Consider the following 19,937-nt stretch of genomic DNA (forward strand, 5'->3'; position numbering starts at 1 on the left):
CATATCTCTTTTAGTTTTTTAAAAAATCGACTGTATAAATTAAAATGGCCCACCCTGTATATATATATATGTATAGACATACTATATATGCCTCGTTCTTTCTGCGTATCTCTTGCTCGTATACCCTGCGAGCGAACATAATACCTGGCGATAGTGATAAGGTCCCCTGTTTACCGAGATATCTATGCGATGTTTAGAGAGGCTCCATCGACCGCAAAAGCAAGAGATAATCCAGGCACAATTTTCGTCGTCGTGAAATGACCTCGATTTTCGTACAATATTACGGAACTACTTATTACGGTTTAATTATTAAAAGCTGCATCTTTAGAAACGGATAATTTTTACATCTCTATGACGTTTAACAATCCCGGACGGGCAAGGGATAAAAATTAAGTAAAAACAGAAGCGACGAACAAAACTTATTTCAGAGTGTCTAGTCATATATGCAAAAGCTCGTCTCAGTTAATTCAATTCAATTTAATTTCGAAATAATATGAAAATACATATTTTTGCAGACCATACTGTACTGCAATCACGGTAGCGCAGACGGTTGTAGAGATAAACCAAGTTAAATATTTTACCGTGGAACCGGCTTGTGATAACACTCTCACATCTGTTCGTCTCTCCATCTCTCTATTTTAATCTACTTGGAAATTATTCCACTGACAGAATCGGATGTTTGTTTTTTTTTAAAGAATTGTGAGAATAAAATTTCTTTTATTTGGGGCAACTAAATAGATTTTTCAGAATACTGACTTAATACATTACGAGCTACTGCGTGCAGTATTTCAGGTTGATAAGTTCATTTTTACACATTTGTTAATTAAATCGCCATACTTTTTAAATTAAAGACTCGAATGTGTAATCAACATTTTTCAGATTATGAGAAAAAAATCTCTTTTCGAAAATAAACAGATACGTACATCTATTTGCTCGATTTCAGAGTATGGTTCGGAAGATATTAACTTGATTGCTATTTAATGTTAAAAGGTAAAAAAAAAACGATAAAGTAACGATGGTTTTACACAAGTTGACTCCAAGTGAAGAATGCCATTACGAGAATGTGAGAATACCGTATGTTTTTGAACGTCAACGTTTACTTTCGTCAAACAGTACCTTTAAACGAATGTAACCTGCGCCCAGAAGGTCCCCGTTTCCTTCGTCGTCGTGTAATTACGTGCGCAAGAGGAATTTCAATCGAGTCACGTTCGTGCGGCCAGAGAGACCACCGAAACGAGCCGAGAACTTTCAGCGTTGCGGAAAGCGCGCGTGTTCTTCCACAATTTTTCAAATAATAATAGAACGCGGGTTTACGTAACGGCGCGCAAATTACAGGTCGTGCTCGTTCGAACAGAGCGAAAAGTTGTACTTTCACCGCGGTCTTGCGACATCGCGCGAATATGATGCGCGATCAATCGTAGGTTTGTCGTGCGTGGATTCCAGTGCGCAAGTTATGAAAACAGTTTCCGGCCTCACATTCTCTCCTCTAACTTGTGCACTTTCCTACTTTTATCTGGTTCACTGGAGAACATTTATGACGCGATCAATCGATCTTCCCGATAGACATCAGGTTCCACTCGATTAGTTTTCAGCTTTGATTCTGGATGATAATGGAACCCAATTTATTACGGAACATTACACGCTCTGCGATCGGGCGTCGTAGGTGTCACTTTACGACACACGTATCGAGATTTCCATATTCGTTTCTCGTCAAACGCAACGTTGGATGATTAATTGAGGTATACAGCTGACTAACCGTTCGTAATGTATTTCCGGGTATGGCGGAAAGAGTCTAATCACTTGAATGATAATCATGTAATTTCATATGCTGGCTCGTATGCACGTGTCGAGTCAGCGGCGGTGACCGACATTTCTTCTTTCGAGTGTGTCTGCGAAATTTACGTAACGTTTACAATCGCTTTACGAGCGTGGCTTTCCGTTGCCCTCGACAGTCGTGGCGCGGACACGAAGTCCGGGTAGCGGCGCGATTATAAACGGAGCGCACACGTGTCCCCGCAATGTGATCCGCGCGCATGCATCGCCGATAAGTGCACTATATCGCCTTTCCCTTGCCAGCAGGCACACGAGACTCGGCAGTACACGACGCATTAGCGAATTTCGTATTCAACCTCCAGCTTAAAAGTAAGCCAGCGACGCGGCGGACAATTGTAAGAACATTGGAACGGTCGTTTGCTTCGTCCGTCCTGTCGCAAATACGCACCTCGTTACGCACGAGCGAGAATCTCCGCGAGATATCACCGGGTTCACCGCCCGTCGATATTTCCTATCGAAGGGGCAGCGAACTCGAGACGCGAACGACGAATACGCAAATGGGGTAACACATGGTACCACGTGGCAGGTGGAATAGGAAAATTCACACTGACTCTGGCTCCTTCGAGACTTGAGTTTGCTGGCGGTCTTTCCCATTTTCCCGCCGGTCACATGCCAGCGGCTGGCCGTGCGCGCCGCAGGAATTCCCACTGGTGAATCCAATCGTGGGTGCGCTGCGGGAAGCGAAATGATCCGGACGGCGCGGCACTGACACGGCAGTACGGTTGCAGCACCCTGCGACACAGTCTGACCGTAGCATAATGCGATACCGAGCTAACTGAGCGCAAACACACTAGAAAGAAGGGGCCAGACCGTCCGACCCACCGATACGCAAGTGGTGCTCGCAGGAGGAGGAGAACGTGACCGGCAGCGTGAGGAGAGAGACGCAGAGTGCGGGGGAGGCTGATAGTATGAGAGAGAGATATGCAACTGGGAGAGAGAGAGAGATAGTAGATATTATATGGTAGAGGAGGAGGGAACTAAACGAGCAAATGGCAGAGACGAGTGCTATTTAACAAACGATACTGTCACCAGACGTAGCACATGATGGCCTTCGACTGGTATTCGAGCCTATACATTCTTAAACGTTTCAATCAGAGTCGGGCAACGTAGAGATCTGAAAGATATATTCACAGAACTTTTCTTGACATTTTGCGAACGTGGAACTGCGACGCCGCGCTCAGAATTTGAAGTGGCTCTCGAGCGAACCGTGTCGAGTGGATTTTGCAACGTTAAATCCATCCAAATCATGACATGTAATTTAGCTCCTTAGTTATTTCAACGTCAGTGGGCGACTCCACTTCTTGAATCTCGCTACTGTCAAATTCGATAAACGGAACGATCACACTTGTGAGCGTCTATTGATGTTTCTATCGATATTTCACGCTTTCCTGAAAACGTTGAATGTTGGTATTGAGAACTAACATTTGCTGAGAACCTTAAGTGTAAAATAACAATAGAGGTACAAAGTAAAGATAAGGAACAAACGTCCTTAAGGGATACTATTCAGAAGTGGCCCTGAAAGTTCGTGTGTGTGTGTGTGTGTATATGAGAGAGAATACAGAATTCCGATGACTCCAGGGAAAAAGAGAAAAGGAAGAGATAGAGAGAGAGAGAAAGGGAAAGATAAAAAAGAATACGTGCACAAGTGTGTCTGACACGCGGATGCAAGGCAATATGATTCTTCTCGCGGAGTCAACTCGTGATGTCATCGGAAACCCGGACTCGTTCCAGCTAAATGCGACTCCTCGGATTAATCCGAGGTTTCTTTTTTTCCTGTCGTGTCAGCAGGTTTCGCAAGGACGCAAATGCAAGAGGCGACGAGTTACGGCCTGTAAACCACCTGTTGGACATTTCGACATGTATTCCCTGACATGCGTGCCGGTCTCTCACCGAATTCGCGTCATTTTGCACGACGTCACGCTCGAGTCTATAAATAGAGAATGATGATAGAGTCTCGATTAAATCCTAGGTTGCAAAATAGAAAGATCAACGACGCGCGCGTCATCGTACTTGAATCGATATCGGAGATTATATTTCCATGCATTTACCACAGGTGTAACGTATGCCTTTAGATTGAAAGTTAATTCTTCAAAGTGCAAAATGTTTTCGCACTCCTGGATTTCGATCGCCGAATATACACGGCGTCGACGAATTGCTCATCGACAGGCGATAGCGCTTTCTGTAGTATCGGTATGAGAGGATTAAGGAGTAATGTGCCAAGTCTGAAAGTAACGCAGCGAGACATCGTGTACCGCTTAGGCCTTGTTTATTGGTGCTGTTTGTCGGAATACATCGAGTTTTACAGTCAATATTTTCTATACAACAATTTCTGCCGTATTACACATTTTCTCTATACACCATACATACACAGAATAGTTATTTTGTATACACACGTCGACTAGATCTTACAATGTCGTTTTATTTAGGCTCCGAAGGACCGATTTAATGCGAGAGTCGGTTCCAATTCGCGAACGAGTTCCCTCGAATGAGAAACACGCTTGCTGAATAAATTGCACATTCCCTACTAATAAATTGACATCTTGGTCGACCCTTGACGCTTTCCCTCTTCCACTCGTCCACTCTCTGTTTCTGGAGATCCGTCTTCGAAAAATATCGCTAATTAATGGAGCTGTTCTAACATATGACGTTGACCGTTGAAATATTTTTCTGTAGGCTAACTGTATTCCGATTTGTCATAACTGAATCCAATTGTCAATACGAATTTATGGAGTGGTCCGATACGCAAAGGATGCGCTGTCCTCCAACTATAGACTCGCGTCGGTTGACGAGCGATATCGCGTGCAGTAATTGAATATCGGCGATTACATAAATATTGGTTTCAGGCGGATTCGCTATCAAACACTTCGAGATATTTACAGGCAGATGAAGTACTGAGAATGACACAAAGATATAAGCGACAACTGATATGCTTGGCATTGCCAAAATGTTTTACGCTGAAAATGAGGAGGGAAATCGATTTAATCAAAAGTGTTCGTTCAGTTGAAAATAGAACTCCGAGCTGGTAAAATTAATTAATAAGTGGAGAGTTTTAACAATAATTATTTATTTACACTTCCTCGCGTTTCGTCATTCTTAGTGCTTCAGCTAATTAACGACGCTCCTTCATTCTCATCATGCCTTTAGAATATATTTCTATAAGAAATGATAGCTGTTAAAATGAAAGGAATAGTCAGTGACTCGTCGATGTAAATATAATTCGACATCGCGAGTAACTTTGTTCGTTAATAAGGCTAATCGGAAGCACCGATCATAATGCTAAGCAGTCGCTTCGCCGTCCTCCCTCGCGGTCTAATCGATCTCTTCAAATTTCCCTTGCCAAAGATCGTACACAATACTCTTCATTTGTTATCTTCTACTTTGTCTCTGTATCGTACAGACACGCACAGACACACAAGAGGTACGTATACTACACTATAAACGAGCGACGTGCAATATATACGAATGTCCGGTGACGCTCGCGTTTCAATCTTCCAAATGGCGGAATGGCTTGTCGGGAAATCATCTGCGTCTGTATTAGAAAATTATACATCCACACACTGTTCGCGCAAAATTCGATTTCTGTTCCTAGGACAAGTGTATTCTTGTAGAAACATATAACGGATCGTATCGATAGGGAGAAAAACTTATTCAGGCGTAAAGGAACGATACGTAATAGAAGAAAGCCGAAATTCACAGCTGCGAAATGTGCGATTATTTGGCATTAAGAGGAAAGATGCCCCGCAAAGCCCAATCATATCTTCGAGCAATTAGGACCCGAAGCCATTTGCGGGGTGGACAACGTCTCAACGGAGATGGCAAACAGGATAATGGTATTTATTTTCTGAGATAAGTGAGATGAGCAAGAAGAAAAATTCAAATAGAAAAAGATAAAAGCTAAGGATGCTCATAGATTAAAATGTAATATAGAAAGAGTGGATTACTGCATCTCATATAGGGGACATCTGGAAAAGAATTAAAATTTAAAAAAATTAAAATTTAAAAAAAATTAAAAATAGAAAAGATACGGAATATGAAATATATTACTGATTTCTTAAGTATTTTTGCCAAGTCTTTTAGATACAGCTTCGTGATTTTCTTCACGACTAATTTTCTCTCCAATTAATTGTAAAGAACAAATAATCACAATTTGTACATTACGGATAATAGAACTAAGGATTTGTAAGAGAGAGACTTATTGTTTTTTCAAATTTCAAAACTTAGAAAGTAATAGGATCTCCTCAGAAGACTTTGCATGGAACTTATATTGGTTTGACGCTTGGATACCTAAGTTAAAAAAATTACGGTCGAAGTATAAGTATTTCGGAAGGGCATTCTGTATAAAAAAGAAGTATGGCAATATCGTGTCCGCGTATAGTTGTCTCCCGTCCGCTGTGAGATACAAAAGAAACGATTCTTATAAAAACAAGTGTAGGCAGGTACTGCGTTATGTTTCGCTGGAATTCTTTTCAATCGCTGTGTCACTATTTTGCCCTTCAAGGGTTCACGATTAACGTCGCCGAGTTCGAGGGTCCGACGATCTCATCTAAAATACTTTCATGTGTTTCATGAGTTTCGATTTCTTCGAACGCTTTTTCACGGAAAGTCACTACTTTTAACATTGTTAGTTATTTAGCTATTCTTCTCCCCGAAAGAAAACCGGGGGGCCTTTGCGCTTCGCGACACTCGTTCCCTTTAGAAAAACTTTACGAAGGTTTGGAGTCCTCTCCGCAAGGTTCATACGATCGTGTCTTTTTAACACGCATAAACAATTTGGAAAACGATTTGTGGTCCATCTAATAATAATGGTTTAAATTTGACAGTAAGTCGGCGCAGTACAAGTCAGAATCTTGATGTGTACGACATGGTACACGTAATATTAAAAACTTCTTATGAAATTGTAAAGTTCAGAACGTGTGGGCTCAAAAGGTAGACAAATAATTTCGCGTTGGAAAATGGCGTTGGAATAGGCCGATTGTTACAGATTGTATATTTTGGAGGTGTAACAGGAAATATAAAATAATATTTATATTTATTAATGTAAAAGAAATCTTTGACTTAGAGCTTTGCGATGAATCTATTGAACTAAAATGTAGGAAATTAATACACGCAAAGTGTACGTTTGTAAATTTCAAAAAATAATATAATCTGTGCATATAGACTTATGTTAATTGTATACTTTATCATTTTAATTTTAACTTTTGCATTAAATTTACGTACAAACGCATCTCTCAGAAGCGGAGGATTACGGTTGACGTCAAAATTTATGAATTATATTTATATCAAGTTAATTTTTAACTCGTAGACTTTTTATATTACTGCACTTTTAAAAGCAGCGTGACAACTTTTCGCGAAAAACTGTATACACTCCATATTAAAAATGATGTACAAATTATTTCAAAAAGTTTCAGACTAATACACACGAATGTCTCTTACACTGAATATTTCCTGTTACCTCCGCTGTAGACCTAACGTCACATGAAACAATTTATACAACTGTTAATCTGTATATCTGTAATATAATTACTGTCAGCCACAAGAGGATATTAATAGGTCCTCGAAAATACGCGGACGTATTTTGAATGCGTTGGGCGGCTTGAAAGAATTTCAATGTAAGAAAATCTTTAGTGTTCGAATTTTTACGGTGGAATATGTGAAACCCGTATGCCAATAATAGAACAATGCTGATTCCCTGCGCGGATGTACGGATTTTATTAAATTTCTCGTGCTCTGGTATGGATTCTTTTTCTTTATATAATATGCTAAAGCACATGCCAGTAGGTAAATGAAACTAAGAATTTGGGGCATAAGTTTAAATATCATTCTATTTCCTAACTTAAAATTCCAATGAGACAATCTCGTAGTCGATTGTGTTTCAAATAATGAGGCGTAAAGTAGGAATTAAATATTGAATTTGATCCGTTTCTCCGGGTCGTATAATTCTGTCACTCTGTCGTAAAATTCCAATTGGAACGAGCGCAATGCAATTGACAGCAATTAAGCGCACGCCGATGATCTTCTACGTCTTAGTCTTTAAGCGCCGGTCGCAATAAGGATAAACGACTCGCATCGCAAATTACGCAAAGTTGCCACAAAATGACTTTGCAAACGTTGCACCAATTGACGCGGCTCTTTGCAACGTGGTACGACACATATTACATCGAATGCTGAGAAAATAAGTCTGTAAGAGAGATGAGAGCACATTTGAACGTTAGGCCACACATTTAAACAATTCAAATATACGGCAATAGAAAATATTCTTCAAGTTGTTAAAAGAAGTTCTTGAAAAGCGTTTTGTTTCCGACGAGCGTGAAAAGGCGCTGCAGACCTTTCATCGGAGGGGCGTGATATTCGAATTGTTTAAAAGTGTTGTATTATATTCAAATGTATCTCTTTCTACTCTACTTTATATCTAATAACTGGACAGCTCCTATGCAAAGGGAAACGAATATACCTCCGGTTTTCTCTTGGCGTAGGAGCAGCGCAATTATAGCGTTGGTTGTCATTAGATGTGCTCTCTGCGTGTACATACACAGTTTTAGTAGTCTAATCTGAAAATAATTTATCTCGCACCTTCGTACGCCGAACGCGTATGAGGCCTTAACATTTCATCGCGCGCGTGAGTAGCTTCTTGTTTCCTCTTATGTTGAAATAGGCGCAGATGTCTCGCCGACATCGCGCATGTTGTACAGAATATAAATGCATGAAGCTCCCCCGTCGTTCTTTAGGCGCTGATTCCTGGTTTGTGCGTGTGGTGATCAGGTAGGCGTCTCTCCCGTCGAGGAGAGAAGCGGAACCGGAAGAACGCGGCGATTTACAGGAGGGCGCAGGCGGTGCCGTGCATCACCTCGGAGATGAACATAGGCGTGCCGGCGCTGAGGCCGCCGTCGCCCTTCCCTTGCTCGTCCTTCTCGTAGTCGCAGTCGAAATAATGGCTCTGCAACGGAACGCGTTTCACTATGACGCGATGTAACCTTGCGCCTTTCGAAATTGCAAACGTAAACTCGCGAGCCGAGCTGGCAAAATAAAACTTCCATTTCGATCAGTCATTCCAATATCAATTTCTCTCGCTTTCTCCGTCAGTTTCGTTTTAAAACGAAAATATTTTTTTGACGTTTTATTATCGGTGCAATTGGAACGTTCGGGACTTGAATCTACCTGAAATCTATCTCGAATAGCGCGAGCGTGTCTTTTTACAAACGTACCTGGCAATCCAAACATCTGCAATGATCGCTCATCTTGCAAGTGATGCCCCATTGCTTCGCCATCGCCTTGTAGAACTCTTTGCTCGATTTATGAAGTATCTTCGGCCCCTTGGCTGCTTTCCTGTCCCCGCCTCCGGGACCGCCACTGCCGTCGTCACCCCCGTCACCGTCCTCGGCGTCTTCCGTACTCGTCTCGTTCTTGGGGACCTGTTTCTCCCTGTCCTCCTCCTTAGCCTCCCGTAGCGCGATGGCTGACGATTCCATTCGTGTCTGTGAACCGCAACGTTTTCGACAATTGAGAAAGACCGAAAAGTGACGGCATAAGGGCGCAGAATTCGCCGGGTCTCGGGTCGCTGTGACGTTCCGAAATTTTCATTAGCAAGGGATTACGAAGCGACACTTGGCACGTGTACACGAAGTGCTTTATAGCGTGCAGCCTGTGGCGAGTGATCGCTACTGGCAACAGCTGTACGTGTGACGCGACTGTTTGTTACGCTGCGATGTATGGACAACGTGGCGCGAATTATCGCACGACGGATCACAGGCAACTATATACACGGTCCACGTGTACACCACGTTAATCCCGCACGTTGCATTTTCCATCAGCGAGCTGTCGTAGGTATCGACCTCGGGGCGCTTCGAGCCGCATATTTCGCGTTCCGCGCGATACTCAGCCCCGTATAGAATTAATCGAGCGTATTACCACGCGTAATCCTCGGAATTGAACGCGGGTCGCGCAAACAGCTCTCTCGGTTGACGCGATCGAAAATGTCGATCGTGCATTTTTTTTCCCGCGTCACCCGCGCGATACGTAATCCGCATCGAGATCTAGTAAATCACCATCCGAGGTATGGGCGCACTCACCTCTTCGAGAACGTGCTCGTACGAGGGCGGGGGCGAGCTGGGGATCGTCTGCTCGTTTCTAACCGACAAACAATTCTTGTCCGTTTCCGCCTCGGGCGCATCCGCAAACTCGTCTGTGCCCGACGGCAACGACTGATTAATTTGCCGTTGCTGTTCCTCGGATTCCACGCTGTTGCTGCGACTATCGCCGGAGCTGCGCGATTTCAGCATCTTCGAGAAACGGAGCTTGAACGGCGCCAGCTTGACGAATTTCTTCGTTCTCGTGGCCTACGAAAAGGACGGTGATCGTGTTTTCATTTGCGAATCAATCGCGAGACGAGTATTTCATCGAGAAATCGCATCTCGCGAGTAACGGACGTGTCCGGGGATTCGCGGGGATATAAAGTGAAATATTCGCCCTACATTTCGAGCCAACTTTTAAATTAGCAACTGCGCGACTCTGAATCTTCAATATATAAGAATTTAAGTGAAAAACACTCTGGAAAGAGTGAAGTGAGGGACGTATTAACTTGAGTGAAGAAACGGGAGTTTGTCATAAATAAAATAAGGATTGGAGAAGTACAGAGAGGCGGAAGTAGAAAAAAATAATGGGCCGAACGTAAGGCGGCGCAGAGCGAGCGAAAACTTATTCTCTTTAGTTGGATAATAATTTCCAATTTTTTGGTCCGAAATAGGTTGACTCGGCTCGGAACGAGAACTTTACTCTATACCCGCGAGATCACGCAACTGCACCGGATGCATCTGTCGTTGACCTACTGACCGAGTTTGCGGATATTGGCGGTCGACGTACCGCCGCCACTCGACTTGGTGCATTTGCGGCCGACTTTACAGACGCGAAGCTTACCCCGCCCTTAAGCTCCTTCCGGAAAGGAGAGGCCGGCGGAATCGAGGACGAGCCCGAGCGATGATTCTGGCACGTCGTGCCGCACGATATTATCATTTCGATGCGGCGCGCGAAAATATTTGCCGCGTTCTCTGCCTCGAGTAAAACGTAAGGAGAGACCCGGCTTTCTGAATTGCTATGAAAATATGATTGCTAATGCTGTCACCTGCGCGCGCGTTAGTGCAATTCAGTCTGGATCGACTGAATTTGCCGGGGACCGTTATTAATTACGAGAATTTCGTTATTGAGCGTGACGGATAGAGGATAACAAGATTCCGAATTTCGTGCTGCAAACTCCCGGGGTAAACACAGAAGATTGAAGTGCCGGCCTTCGTCGTCATGTCGGAGTAAAACCGCCAGATAAATCGATAAGCTGACAAAGATCGAGCTAGAGATGACTTGGATCGTCTCCCGCGAGTGGAGCAAGTCCTTATTCTTAAGGTCAGACCTCCTACCGACCGTTCAAATTGTGTCACCGGATCCTTGCGGTTGACAAAGTCAGGAACAATAGCGCGGGCGGTTTTCCGATACGTATTCGCAAGTGGAACAGACCTATTTGCGGTCGGACGTGTCGCGATGCCATAAACGGCAGCTGTTGTTGGGATTTGCGAGTGATGAAGATCACTCGGCAGTTCGGACAATGACGCGGCGGAGAATTGCATCTCTCGAAATAATCTTTTTCCCTCCATTCTCGCACGTGGCGACGCAAGGAGGTTACGATTCTTAACGCGTGACTGCGGCGAAGAAAATGCGAAGACCATCGCGCTCGAACAAAAGATAATGAGAGCTTAAAAGTATTCGAGAACTCGAGAGAGAGAGAGAGAGAGAGCCGTACTTTAACTTAACTTTAACAGAGGATTAAGAAAATTCAACAGAGGATTACGAAAGTTTTATATCAATTGCAGGGGGAATGAAGAAACTTGCTTATTAAGCATATTCCATTATGTACGATCAATTCCGAGAACGTTTGATTATCAAAATTTAATATGCGAAACTCCGTCGCTCGCGTCGCGAAATCGCCAAGTTTTAATCGGAATGGCGAAATGTAACTCGCGCGGGCAAACGGACGAGCGTAAAACTTTGATGAAAAATTCCATCTGGACGGAAATCACCGCTCAACGGATAAGATAGACGGATAGGGCGACGTTTTATCGTACAAATGAAACAGGCGACAAAGTAGGTTGCATCGGTCGGCGGGGGCCGGGAGAATCCGCGCGTTTCCATCCGCCCTCTCGCTCCCTTCTTTCCCTCTCCTCCTCCCCTCTTCCCCTAGTGTTGCGCAGGACTGGACGGCGTGTCAGTGGCCCGAGCTGGTACCAACGCACTCCCATCCTGGGCCAACACCTCTCGTCCTAGTTTCCTTCTCGCTTGGCTTCATCCACCCCTTGGTACTTTCGTCTCTGTCCAGGGGTACCTATCAGCCCCTCTCTCTCTTTCTTTACTTGGCAATCTCCAATCTCCCCGTGGGTGTATATCTACGGAGTCGCGTCCATCTTCCGCTCGGTGCATTTTTACCCGTTTCCCCTGTTTTCTCGTTCCATTACGCGGCAACTCAACGTGTTTACATCTCAGTCTCGCTTGGGACACGTTTCGGCGTTTGTGGATGCACGATATTTCCGCCCGCGTTCTCTCCCTTTCTTTTTTTTTCCCCTCGCGCAGCTTCTCTACGCTCGAAAACGTCTAATAATTGAAATATATTGAGTTAAATAGTTTAAGCTAATTATTGCTGAGCGGTCCACCGTGAGATAATATTAACAGAAGAGATATCTTATAATTAAAGTCGCCGTTTTTCAGGCGGATAATCATTTCTAATTAAAAGATGTAAATACAAGATAGGTCTTCATGAAGGAGACGTGAGCTGTTGGGAAACTCACGGTGGGCGACAATTGTATTTTGCGATCTTATTAAAACTTCGAACTTGTAGTAAATGTCAGGCTCTCATGAATATTCCATCAAGTACAAATCGAAGTATAATTTACGAAAGCGATCATTGTTCATCCGTCGTGATGATTAATCGACATCGTCTCCCGGCTGTCGTGCATCAAATAGGGAGCCGTGCAAACGAAAAAGAATTTATTCGTCAGTTCTCCCAATCGTACGCGCGCGTGCCTGCCAAACTCCTCTTGTAAACGAGCTTACAAAAGGTTTGAAAAAACCTCGGGGGGGGGGGGGTAAACAAGAATCCTCGAAATGGGAAGCAGGATTTTCAGGGCCGAGTGACAAAGTGAATGTGGTTAGCCATTACTCCATTTGTTTATCGTCGAATACGTAAGCGTATTAAATATAAACGTTCCATTATTATTTCGCGGCATGCCAGTAGCAATGCAGTTAACGCTTTGACGTGGCATAAAAGTCGTTTGGAAACGAATGCGCAGTTTGAATGCCCACGGGAAGTCCCGCGATCGAATTGGGATTTTCAGCGTGGATCGTATTTTGTAAGAGATAATTGTGTCGCCGGCGGCGATGGAATGCCAGTGACACCCGATTGCAAAATTTCCAGTGGATTTGGGTCACTCGGTGTCCTAGGTTCGACGGTGCATTAATGACAGCTGTGCGATGCAAGTGAAATATCGCGCTCGCGGGGTATTTTAAAACTTCGAGCTGACAGCGCCAATAATTCATTTCTTATTCAACCCTCATAATTTATGTTACAAATATACGAATGGTAATTTTCCTTTTTATCAAAATACGAGGGACACCCGCAAAGTAAGGGTCGAGCGAGCGCATGACGGACGTTTTTCATCGGTAAACGTACGTATAATGGTGAGTTCGACATTATGGCAGATATTTGACATTCCGATATCCGATGGAAGAACATGCTTTCTGCTCCGTCTAACGAAATTTCTCTCTCTCTCTCTCTCTCTCTCTCTCTGAAAAACGAATCTTTCTATTGAATATCAGACGTCACAGATCGTACATCGGATGCGGCGCAAATCTTTCGTAATGATTCCTGTTTAATGGGCACCTTGTTGAATGGTCCTCTAAAGTATCAATCGTCTCCGTAATGCGCGCTTCCAACAAGCAACAAATATCACGAACTGTTCTGAAACAATCGAACGATGCTTGACATCATTGGACGTTACGCCATTGCCTGCCACATCATTTAACTATGTCTGGCGGCATCGACACATGAAACACACATTCTCTATTGAAACTTTTCGCGTCTCCGGACCGTAGGGTGTCGAGAACACGCTGACACAATATGGTAACGAATGGGAACAATCGTGACTGCATAAGTTGCGTGGTCGATCGCGCGTGCAGGTGAATATTGTATTTGGAAGTGACTCTCTTTGTCGTTGCTGTTTTATTTTCAAATGCTAGATTAATAATAATTTTTGAAAATCACCAAAAATTCTGCTCATGAACGAAATGTGTATGGAAGGAAGGAATTTAGACATAAAATAGTTAAAGGAAGTTCTTTTTGTTCAGTGAAAGTTTGACGGTACTATTAACGTTCACCATATGCTTTCTAATTATGCACAGTCATCAATTATAAGTTCATTTGACTATAAATATCTTAAAGGTACGGCGCGTTTGAGTTGAAGCAGATGGTGAACATAAATAATAAGTGTAACGGAGCGAGCAGTAAAATAAGATGTGAAAGCATCTTATTGTAGTAGAAAAGGGTGATAAAAGCGGCCGTTAAAGCCGGCCGACAAATTACAGGGAACTTTTACGACGTCTTGCCGGTCAGACGAGTAAATTTACGCAATTTTGCATTATTTGCGCAAGGTGAACAGAGATGCCGATCGAATTAATTATAAAATATCGGTGGAAGTAAACACTGTAACTGATACGTCGTCGTAGCGTATACTTTTCTAGAGAAACTTGATGGTTGACTCTTCGATCAACTTTATCGCAATTTTGATCACTGTGTATCAAAGAATATAAAGGAGGATATTTCTTGGTGAAATCGGATACACATCATCATCAAAGGGCTCTAGGGAGAAAAACCCACAAGACCCAGTATCGACTTTGTCAGGCAAGATGGCGACTTGATGGCATCCCTTCAATGGGATTTGCTTCTTTCGTGATACAATACTTGGAAACATTCTACGATAAAGGTTACGCTTTAATTACTTTTTTCAAAAGTATAAACAGTGAAATTGTTTTTAAAAATTAGAAAAAATATTTACTCAAACCATTTACTTGTTTCGATCGCAAAAGTATAAGCTGTTAAAGTATAAACTAGAATTATTAGTTTTCAAAATTACAAGAAAATATTTATCTAAACCATTCACTTTTTTGATAAAAAAATTTTCTTCCGCTCTAGATTATATATATATATTTTTTATATATATTACAAAGAAGAAACTTTTTGAAGAGTGCTTTTCCATACAAAAATAATTAACAAATGCACAACAAAGTTCTTTTCCGTAAAATAAGTTTCGAGAAGAATAATTTGAGAACTTGAAATATTAATAATTTGTAACATTGCAAAATTATTGTTCAACGGAAACATTCGTGAATAATCTAAGGTCTGAACCAATACATATTTTGCCATAACTTAGCCGGGGAATACATCGTAAGTCCGATATATCGACAGTGGTACACACCGAATGTTTTATTCAGATCGATTCTGTACACTTTTCGTACATCTTACATACTTTCGTCAAATTGAAAATTCACGACAAGCAAGGAAGTGGAAATTGCGTTTATTAATTATTACGCTGAGATATTCGTGCAGAATCTTTAATGTACCACTCGTATCGCGCTATTCTACCTACATCGTACATACGTGTCGGGACTACATATCGAGGGTGCATTATCGCTTGCAACTGGATATCTCGACGTGAAAAGCACGTCGGGGTTTCTCGCGAGACGCCTTCGATCGTCTCAGACTGAAAAGTTTGCGGGTCATTCGTCGAATTTCTGGCTGCACTTTCGTCCTTGTCAGAACGTGTCGCCGCGCGAGACGCCTCGACGACGCTAGAGAAAGCCTAGCTTTATATCTCGATGACACGTTACACAGTTGAAAAATTTGTGTTAAATTTAACAGATATCACATGTCCCAAACGGTCCACACAAATTTTTCTGTTAATTTAACATAATATGGATATGTTAAATGGTCACACTAACACTCTGTTAATATTTTAACGCAAAATAAATGCAGATCTCAAAATAATTTGAAATAAAGTTTGCGTGAAATTAACATATTTTTAATGACAAAATTAATTTTTTTTAATGTAATTTTTACACTTTACAGATGTAATAAGTTAAATGACGGTTCGAAATCGCTGTCACTTATGTTATATAGAATAAAATCAATATTTTATTATGTAAATTTTAACAGATAAATCTTGTTACTAATAATATAGAACATATGTATTGTGTAAGATTAAAAAATAAGTACGCATTGTGTTGTTTTAACGTTTTTTTCCAGTTATTTCAATAATTTTACATGTGAGGTCAATTAACACAAGAGCAATATGTTAAATTAACACATGATTGTGTTAAACATTTAACGCAGAAATTTTAACTGGCATTTTCTTTAACAAGAAAACACAAATTTTCCAACTGTGTACGTGAACAAGACGTAACACTACTTTCACAATTGCTATTAATCTTAACTCGTGAAAGAATTTCTTTCATATCATTAAAGCGACAATCCTTGTCTTATAAATTTCGCATTTTTATGATATATTAATACAAAGCAGAGTTTGTAACCGTAAGACGGGAATGTCCACCCCAGGAGCAGCTTACTTGTAGCTTTGTAAACCAAAATAAATTACGCGGACCGATTAATTTTAATTAATTCCGGACATGTGACCCACTTTAATGTCTGGAACGACGCGATCTCGCTCAATACTCAATTCTGCATAAGCTTGCAATCGCGTTCACCGGTAAATCCTCATTAGCAGTGGATTGACTTCGGATTTGCCGGAGCGAATCTAACTGAAAGGAAGCAGCGTGGCGTTTCTGACACACCCTGTACAGTTCCACGCGAGAATGTATTTACCGTTGTAAGTCGATACTTACGAGGGCCGAGGAAAACGGAGTTCCCCGTCCCTCGCCGATGGTTTCAGATGAGTAAGATGTCGGACTTTATTCAGGTCACAGATGTGTGCTTGAAATCTAACGAAATAAAGCGAACAAACAACTCCAACCCTAAGCGAGAAACCTGCTAACCTTCACGAGATGCAAAACTCTCGTTTCATAAAAGCATAGGAAATACGAGCATTACGAACTACAGGCGAGTATCGGCAGGTGAGATAAATCTGCTCTCCGTCGCACGTGTGCTCGATGATCCCACTCGTACGTTTGTAATATTATTATTTATTACAATTGACGTAAAACGGTCAAGTACAATGAAACGTTCGAGACCTTTAAAGCTTTTCCGAGATATCGGCCGTTTGAATCACGATGCGTCCGACGTGGACGATAACGGGGTTGAAATGTCCGCGACGTTATCAACCTCCCCCTCGCCCCTCGACGCGACATCTTGTGGGGTATCGTCGGCGAAGCGGATAACGACAGAGCTGAATGATCACTTCCGGGAAGGGACAGCGCGCGTAGGAGGTGGTGGCACACGGGTGCGGACGGGGGTGGTGCGACAGGGGCAGAACGAGACGTCGGGGGTGTCTTGAGCGACGGGGGTGCGAGAATACACGCACGTCGTGTCGAAATATTCCGCTCTCCGCCATCGTTTTATTGATCGCCGATGTAGACACGCGTCTTGAAACACCGACGCAATTGTACATACAAGAGGGTATCACACATACACACGCGCGCACACTTATGCACGATGTAACTCGCACGCAGGCCAGCCGTACCTTGTCGGATAACACTCGTTCCGTTCGACGCGAATATTTCGTGTTGGCGACGCTACCCGCGACGGATTTCTGCATCCGCGAGTATCGCGAGGACTCTCGCCACGAGTTCTGCTGTACTCACGTGATTTTTCCGCTCGCGCGAACCGCTGCGGTCTCCTGATAACAGATGTGGCACGGGAGCCCGGATGCGTGGTGACTCGCGCGTAGTATCAGACCGCGACAGCCATGTTGGCGAGGGTGTAGCGCCCCTAACCGACCTGCCTCGAAGTACAAGTTCTCTCTTCTCACCCTCTTCGACGGCTCGCGCCGTCGCCTCCTCCCGGCCACCTACCCTCCTCGCTGTTGGGCTGAATGAAATTTTCGCTGCGCGAGCCATTAATCAATCGAGAAACTTGGCTCAATAAACATGTCATAAAATAGGGTAATAATGTGAGATAACTTGAAAACACCAAATGTTTCTACAATTGCACTTTTTAATCGATGTGTAAAGTGTGATATGTACAATTGTTTTTTTTTTAGCAAGAAATATCGAAGGAAATAATTTGCAGCAATTTTCTAATTTTTAATATCGTTCGTGTTCATAGCTAAATTTTTAAGATTTTCAGATTATGTTAAAATAAATTGTATTCCAAATAGACTAAAGATTATTTGAAGTAATAGAGGACTAAGAGCCGTGACAGGGTGTTAGCGTCTAAATATTTCATATTCTAAATTTATTGCGAAAAAATTCTTGCGAAATATTTAGACGCTAAGACCCTGTCACGGCTCTTAGTCCTTTATTCCTTCAAATTTGTGTTTATCACATTTGAGCCATACGAATTTTATTAATTTGTTAATTTACGCGGACGCAACACGCGTTTCTTATTTTCATTTAATTATTTGATCGGGTGGGAGGGTAATAATGGAGATACATTGTAGGGATGATTGTGCTGTGTTTTAAGACTGACGATTTAAGTCGGCGCACAGTTCTCATTTTCGAATATTGTCACGATAGGTGGCATTCGGGGAACGACATTAAATTGTTTATCGCGATGAATATTTTCATATGCCTCGGTCGAATTGGTTGAGACGCCCGCCTAGCGAGAGGAAGGTCTAGGTTCAAACCCTGGCTGAGGTAATATTTTTCGCAATAAAATTAGAATATGAAATATTTAGACACTAACACCCTGTCACGGTTCTCAGTCCTTTATTCCTTAAAATTTGTGTTTATCACATGTGAGCCATACGAATTTTATTAACTTGTTAAAGATTATTTATTATTATAATCGTTAATTTATCGTTTACTTTCTCTTTCTTGAAATTTTACCAGATGCATTTTATTTACTTTACGTGTGTCTATTTTGCTGAGAAGAAATCGATTCCGAATCCTCCCTTTCTAAAAAGGAGACGTTACCAGGGCGAATGTCATTAATATCGAACCAGTTGAGGCCTCTTTTCCGCGATGTCGATTGTATACACCAACTATTGAGAGAAAATCTCCAATCTTAGTAATTAGAATTTAAGTAACAACGATTTTTGTTTCGAAACATCTTCTCGATTGAACAGAATTAATCGTCAATTTAATCAATACCAATAAGTCCGCGGTATAATACGCAAAACGTAGCAACAGTCACGGAACAAAGTAATGTACAATAAAATATTAAGTACGGAATTTTCCTGCGTAGGCAGGCCAACGAATTCTCAACGTTTTTTTTGTTGTTTTTCACTCGGCGCGGTATCGTACGACGATTAAGCGGGCCAACGAATTCTCAAGGTTTTTTTGTTGTTTTTCACTCGGTGCGGTGACGTACGATGTTTTTGCGTGCCATCGTGTACCTCAAGGTTGCCGAGCATCTCACTCGCTCGCCCTACGTCGCGCCGGCAGGCAGTGGCGAGAGTCCGCTCCGTGTGTGTTATTACTTTTGCGTTATCGCTTTCCAAGACTCGATCGCGATGAATATAGGGATAAAACGCTATTGATTTGTACACTTATCGTTGGAAATTTCACTCACATACTTTATTTCGAGGATTAGATGGAATGACAAAGATTGTAAAATATCGTTTCGTTGCGGACTAACTACTTCTTTGCCGCATATTGTGCTTCCGATGCTCGCGTTGCGTTTTATATCGCCAATTCAAGAGCGTTTTATCCATTATCCTATTCTTCCGAATCGAAAATGCAAGTTGTTAGTTTGAGTAATTTGTATGACAGAAAGTCACGCGATATTTGTTAACACTATTTCGTGCGTTTCGCGGTATTTCACGTCGCGTACGGGAGTGCCCGAAATATCGCGCGATCGATGATTTTCGCGAGTGGGTGTGTGAGTGTAAGTGCAACAAGGAAATCTGAGAGGATGAGCAGGTTCTAGGAGACATCGGGCAACGGCGGAGAAATGGTGAGGT

At 42.4% G+C, this 19,937-nt stretch overlaps 3 protein-coding genes across 3 annotated transcripts in view; 1 reads left to right on the forward strand and 2 right to left on the reverse strand.

Moving 5' to 3' along the window:
* Positions 1-2,713, reverse strand: part of LOC105563771 (breast cancer anti-estrogen resistance protein 3) — a 12,655-nt gene extending 9,942 nt beyond the window's left edge. Inside the window, exon 1 of the mRNA XM_012015669.1 lies at positions 2,385-2,713. Coding sequence (XP_011871059.1) covers positions 2,385-2,427 — 43 coding nt within the window. The 5' untranslated portion in view covers positions 2,428-2,713. The remainder of the gene's footprint in view (positions 1-2,384) is intronic.
* LOC105563769 overlaps positions 1-19,937 on the forward strand; it is an 80,569-nt gene that overhangs the window by 11,132 nt on the left and 49,500 nt on the right. The window lies entirely within an intron of this gene.
* LOC105563770 lies at positions 4,078-18,001 on the reverse strand. The gene is made up of 4 exons (XM_012015667.1): positions 17,677-18,001; positions 9,900-10,166; positions 9,036-9,305; positions 4,078-8,767 (listed from the first exon to the last, which is right to left on the reverse strand). The coding sequence occupies exons 1-4, from the start codon at positions 17,929-17,931 to the stop codon at positions 8,645-8,647; spliced, it is 915 nt and encodes a 304-aa protein (XP_011871057.1). The 5' UTR covers positions 17,932-18,001; the 3' UTR covers positions 4,078-8,644.

Source organism: Vollenhovia emeryi, unplaced genomic scaffold (assembly GCF_000949405.1).
Source record: "Vollenhovia emeryi isolate VEMERY1.0 unplaced genomic scaffold, V.emery_V1.0 DF939172.1, whole genome shotgun sequence".
Classification (NCBI taxonomy): domain Eukaryota; kingdom Metazoa; phylum Arthropoda; class Insecta; order Hymenoptera; family Formicidae; genus Vollenhovia; species Vollenhovia emeryi.